Source organism: Micromys minutus (assembly GCF_963924665.1).
Source record: "Micromys minutus genome assembly, chromosome: 9".
NCBI classification, from domain to species: Eukaryota; Metazoa; Chordata; class Mammalia; order Rodentia; family Muridae; genus Micromys; species Micromys minutus.
The window spans coordinates 56,787,012-56,793,546 of record NC_137978.1 but is presented as its reverse complement, the minus strand read 5'-3'; the positions used below and the strand labels follow the sequence as shown (position 1 = coordinate 56,793,546).

The window sequence follows — 6,535 nt, the reverse complement described above, 5'->3', positions numbered from 1 at the left end:
GCTGTGGCACACAGGTGAGTGGTTGTCTTACTAAAGCAGATACATGAAAGAATGTTTTCCTGAAACAGACCCAGGTGAAAAGATGTTTTACTAGAGCAGACACAGGAAAGAATGTTTACCTGAAGCAGACACAGGTGAAAGAACCTTCTGATGTAGTAGACATATAAAGCATGCTTCTTAAAGGAGCAACTATGACCCCACAGAGAGTGGGAGACCATCACTGAGCATTGGTTTGGTTTGCTCTGCCTCACTGGTTTTCACTAACAACACCCATGTAATGATTTGTCTTATCTGAGCTCAACTTGTGATAATGCTGCTATTGAGAGAACCTTGCCAAGAGCTTCTCATGAGGTTCCCATGGTAACTTGCTTCTTCTGTGGCCACTCTTGAAGCCAGCTGCAAGCCTAGTGGTTTCTTGCCACAGCTGGGCATCCCTACCTAGTATCTGCCTGCCATGAGGCTTAGACTGAAGCTGCTTTTGAATCACAAGTCTACTTTGGCTGGCAGGGTGTGGCTATAAAGTACGGGTTTGGCTGAAAGATATATAAAGAGTCAAAGGAGACAAAGAAATTCTTGGTCTATTGCAGCCTAAAGTGACAGCCCCCTCTGCCTGAATATGGTGATCTGCCCCAAGTGTTCTGGTGAAGTAAGTTATAAAAAGATACCTCATCTCATGCAACCTACTCTAGGCTTGTCTTCGCTTGAATTTTGTTCATATAATTTTTTACTTGCTGGTTTTTCTTTTGTGAAATGAGCTTTCTCTGCATAAGATTGCATATCCTGTATCCTAGATATTCTGTAATTTTGGCTTATATCCACTTATCACTTAGTACATATCATGCATTTCATTTTGAGTCTTGGTCACCTCACTCAGGATGATATTTTCTAGTTCCCTCCCTTTGCCTGCAAAATGTATGCTGTCCTAATTTTTAAAAAATAGTTGAATAGTATTCTATTGTGTAAATGAACTACATTTTCTGTATTCATTTGTCAGTTAAGTATTATCTGGGTTGTTTCTAGCTTCTGGCTAATACAAGTTAGACTGCTCTGAACATAGGTAGAGCAAGTGTCCTTGTTGTATGGTAGAGCATCTTCTGGATATATGGCCAAAAGTAGTATAGCTGGCTTGTCAGGTAGAAGTTTTTTCAATTATCTGAGGAACAACTAGATTGACTCCCAGAGTGGTTGTACCAGTTTGTAATCCCACCATGGGCGAAGGCCTGTTTCTCTTTCTTCATATTCTTGCTAGCAGGTGCAGTTACTTTCATTTTTGATCTTAGCCATTCTGATTATTGCAAGGGTAGAATCTCAAGGTCATTTTGGCTTGCATTTCTGATGACTAAGGAGTTTGAACATTTTCTAAGTGCTTTTTCAACCACTTGAGATCCATCTATGGTTGGATTAGGGGAAAGATTGAAGAAGCTGAATGGGAGGGAAACCCCATAGTATAACCACCAGTCAAATAGCCTGGATATGTGGGAGCTCCGAGGGACCTGGCCCCCAACCAGGCAGCATACACAGACTGGCTCAAAGCCCCCAGTGCATATGTAGCAGAGGACTGCCTGGTCTGGTGTTAGAAGGAAAAGATGCACCTGATCCTGGACAGACTTAAGGCCCTAGAGTAGAAGTATGCCTGGAGGGTGGGGGTGAAGAGGAACACACTCGTCATGGCAATGTGATGGAGGAATTGAATGAAGAACTGTGGAGGCGGGGCAATGGCTGGATGTAAATGAGAAGATTGCCTGGCCTGAAACTCAGAGAATGTCCTACCTTGGCCACCTGAGAGCTGCTTAACAGGAATAGCCCAGTGTGATCGCAATTACATCTAATTACTAATGGGTCATTGTGGTTCCTGTGGAATTTTTTGTTTTATTTGGGTTTGTTTTTGTCTTTTGACACAGTCTCACTAAGAATGTCTGGGTGATCTGGAATTCAAGGCACTCTTGAGCTTGAATGTCAGATGTGAGTTACTCAAATGCCTTAACTACTGATCTTATGTCTCTTTAAGCCTGGCATTCTTTGGTGTGCTTTATTTCCAGCAAAAGGGAGTCAAAGGGAGGATGTGAGTGTCAAAACAGTCTGTTATTATATATCTTTATAAAAATCAAAACAAGAGGGTAGAAAGATGGCTCAGTGGTTAAGAACACTGAATGTTCTTCCAGACATATTCGATTGCCAGGAACTACATGGTGGCACCCAACCATCAATAATGTAATCTGATGCCATCTTCAGGTGTGTCTAAAGACAGTGTTCTTATATATTAAATATGTGTGTGAATGTGTGTGTGTACTTGAAAGACTTCATATGCCAATCACATTTTCTTCCTCTCCTCCATACCTATCCTTGACTGCAACAGGAAGGCATAGTCTTCATGTTCTCCATATTTGATGCCAGCCTAATTACATAGACAGTTTCAAAACAGCCATGGGTAAGACCATGGCTAAAAGAAGCAAAATAAAACAAAGAAACAAAAACAAGGTATTCCCATCCCTATCAATCAATCTGGTGATTGATACATGATATATTCCTTTCAAGGAATCCAGGATGTATTCAGAATTTCCAGAAGAAGCTAGCACTTAAAATGAACTGTTCAAATGTAAAATCTGAATATCACTTGAAATTAAAATGTCTGCTCCTTTCTCTTGCATTTTTTTTGTCTTCCAATAGTTTCTGCAGGTCTCATGCAAGCTCTTTTGGTGCTGTAGAAGTAATCAATCATGACATTAAGCAAAGGATCCTCCACCCTGCACCATCTGAATTATAATCTCCCCCTCACAGTCTCTTCCCTCTCAATGCTTTATAAAGAGTTACAGACCATTCCAGTGGTTCCTGAAGACTTACTGACTTTAGTGTTTCCTTCCACTCTACTCAGCTCTCACGTGCAGAACTCAAGCTTGCAGCCTTCTCAGCACTTACTCCAACAGGCCTGTAATGGTGATAATCACAGATTAATGTCACTAACTAATAGTGGGGATTTCAAAGGTGCCAGTGTAGCTGGATAAATAGAGAATGTGGAAAGTTTTCCAACCTTTCTTTTGCTTTCTTTGAGTGCCTTGAAAGGTATGCATAGAGTATTCATCATCAAACAACTGACTGGGCCTTCACAGTTCCTGGTTATCCCTTCCCAATGGGACGTATTCACCCCAGCTGTAACACTATGTGAATGTGGTTTTGGGAACTAGGGATACTTTGGAGACACTTCACAAAATCGGAGAGAATTATGGCTTTGAAATCAACAAATAGTGTATTAAACTCTTCTGGATTAGATATGCTATGGTGGTACAGGGTGAGTTGTAGAGGAACACACATTTAAATTCACCTCCGGGAAACACAGGCAGGCAAATCTCTGTGGGGTTCAGGCCAGTATGGTCTATAAAACAAGTTTTAGGATGCCAAGAATATAGGAAGTTCTGTAAATACATTATCCCAAAGAACAAAGAAAAAAAGCTGAGGGTGCTCAAATAGGTAAAATGAGTTCTCCATTCTCATCAGTAATGATACAGCCCTCACATTTCTCTGTGTTGGCAGAAGAGGTCCCTAAGTTTCTTGTCATTAATGACATATTTCCCCTGCTTCTCTAGGTTGAATCTGTACAGGAAGACCCACCAAATGTCTTCAACCCACCCACCCTCCAGAATTTGGCAAGAAAGAAACTACTGAGGGATGAGTCCTTGGCCATTTCTGCTCTCACAGATCTGCCCAATAGTATGTTTCCAATGATGTTTGAAGAGGCCTTCACTGATGGACATATAAAGATATTGACAGCCATGATACCTGTGTGGCCCTTTTCATACCTTTCTATAGGAATCCATATAGAGAATTTCAATCTGGACACTTTGAAAGCTGTGCTTGAGGGTGTAGATATACTGATTTCACAACAGTTTCACAACAGGTAAGCAATATCACCTGGGGTTTGAAGAAGGTCCTCTGGGTACTAAGAAGAGATAAGTAGGGGCAGGGAATATTTTGAAAATAATAGATCATAGGCTTGTAATATTCAGTTCTTTCTTCCTTGCACAGTCATGACTTTCATTCACACTGTAGAGTGGTGTAGATGCTTGGGATCAGTCTCAGCTACCTGGGAAAATCATGTTTAATGTATAAGACAGAAAAGTGTAGACACACCCAGTGTGTAATGGGTCCTTTCCTGCATCCCTCAAAGGTACAAGTAAAACGAGGTTAAAATTTATGGGCCTGGAATGAAGGGGAAGTAAGACAGGACTAAAGATGCCCCTCTTGTAATGAATGGTATTCATTTACTCAGCATGAGACTTGGGGTTTAATTCTTGGTACAGAAAAAAAGCAAAGTTTTAGAAAAAACAGCCAAAGTATAAGGCATGGAAGAGAATCAGACTGTAAGATGTGTCTTCTATTTCTTTCTGAGAATTATACTCATTTCTTCCACAGTGGGTGCCAACTCAGAGAGATCACCTGGGGGGATGATTGCTGTGATTTGTCTGGTATATCAACTATATCCCATGAAGATGAAGACTTACCACAGTCCATAACACAGATGCAGCCAGTGGAGAACAGTCCTGCCTGTGGGGTGAAGAATGAATTGAAGGTCAAAACTCACCTGGAACTCGTGGAGGGCAGCCCCACTGAATCTTCCACATACTTGTTACAGTGGGCTCAACAGAGAAAAGATTCCGTTCATTTATGCTGTAGAAAGCTTCGGATAGATATGTTAATGAAGGACACAGTCATAGATGTATTCAAAACTATACATACAGAGTGTATACAAGAACTGATGCTACATGGTATACACATAAATGATTTGGATTTTCTTTATCCCTACCTGAGACAGATGAAAAGTCTTCAATTACTTGATTTAAAGAACATCACAGGTACCCTCAGTATAGGTGATTCTGGAGAGCTTGATGAGAAAGTGATCACATTGGTTTCTGAACTTCCCATATTCAACTGTCTCGAGGGACTCTATGTAGATAATGTTTCTTTTATAAAAGGAAACCTGAAAGAATGCCTCAGGTAAGGGAGTACTGAGAGGGTTAAGTAGACTAAAACACATCTCTTTTCTTTTCTTCTTTTTTAAAATTCCTTTTGTTTTGTTGGTGTTTTTGTTTTGTTTTGTTCGCAAGCTAGGGGTTTTTGGCCTCCATGAACCTAGTATTATTAGAGACATAGCATATCTGAGCCGATGAGCTTTGGGATAAGATATGTATGATCAGGTATAAGCATAAGTCTTATTGCTCATGTGTGAAAGGTTTTAAGTCCAAGAAGAGGTTGAGTACATGAAAAATATTCATCACTGGCTTATAGGTGAAGATAGGATCATAGACCTTAGAGGGACAAAACCTCTGAGAACTCAAAAAAGTAGCACTATAAAGTTGTTGAATTGTGTTTGGGATAAGTAATCCTCCCTATATGCACCATGGTTATACCCATTGCTGTGGTTGCCAGGCCCCGAATCATGCCTATGGTGATATCTACAAACCTCATACTAGCATGCTTTGGAGTTGTATAAGCAAACAGAAGGTCATATCCTAGATGGGGTTTGATCTATTGAGGTTAATATATAGTTAAATTGAGTTTGAGAGAAGTGTCATCTGCTTAGTTGCCAGTCCCATCAACCCTCTTCAACACAATTTGTTAAAAATGCATTTTTTTCTCTGCCCAGGTTCCTGAAGAAGCCCTTGAAGACTCTTTGCATCTCTAACTGTGATCTCTCACAGTCAGACTTGGATTGCCTGCTCTATTGCCCGAATATTTTTGAGCTCGATTGTCTGCGCCTTAGTGTACCTTTAGGTAATTTACTCCTTGAGCCTCTCGTGTTTCTCCTTGAGAGAGTTAGACATACCCTGGAAGTCCTGATATTAAAGTCTTGTAGTATGGGGGAATCTCATTTAAATACCCTTCTGCCTGTCATAAGCCAATGTTCCAAACTCACTCAAGTCAATTTCTATGAAAATGAACTCTCTGTGGCTTCCCTAAAACAAATTCTACACCACACAGCCAATATGAGGCAGCTAATTTATGAGCTTTATCCTGCTCCTCTGGAGTGCTATAACAATGAGGAAGTAATACTAAAAGACAAATTAGAAAGTTTTGGTCCTGAGCTCTTGGATAAACTCAGGGCCAAAAGACAGCCCAAGAAGGTCATCTTTGCTACACTCCCATGTTCTCTGTGTGGTTGTTACTATGTTTTTGATCTAAAGACCCAAAGTTGTTCTGTTGCAGATGACCTGCTATGAGAGTCCTGTGGGACACAGAAATGGAAGCTTAGTATTTATGATTGATGAAGTCCTAAGTGAAGGGATTATGAATAGATATGATAAGCACCTAAATGTCTGAGAGACACTAGAAAGGCAAGATCCTCTCTGAACAGATCAATGGAATGTTGCATCTGCTGAGAGTATCAAGCATTCTTTTCTCCTTTAGGACTATTTTAGTTTGAGTGTTACAATAGAGGCACCCTTCCATGAGGAGATTGTCCCCTCTGTTGAGTGCATACAATAAAAGTGTTGACTTTGTGGGTTTCTGGTATATCTCTATCAGAGCACAGTTCCTACTTAAT

The 6,535-nt window shown here is 40.5% G+C and overlaps 1 protein-coding gene across 1 annotated transcript; it reads left to right on the top strand.

The window, feature by feature from the left end:
- Positions 1-616: 616 nt before the first annotated feature.
- On the top strand, positions 617-6,212 carry LOC308424353 (oogenesin-3-like; the record flags this gene model as incomplete). The annotated part of the gene is made up of 4 exons (XM_080921272.1): positions 617-646; positions 3,582-3,892; positions 4,408-4,989; positions 5,639-6,212. The coding sequence occupies 4 exons, from the start codon at positions 617-619 to the stop codon at positions 6,210-6,212; spliced, it is 1,497 nt and encodes a 498-aa protein (XP_080777398.1).
- Positions 6,213-6,535: the final 323 nt, after the last annotated feature.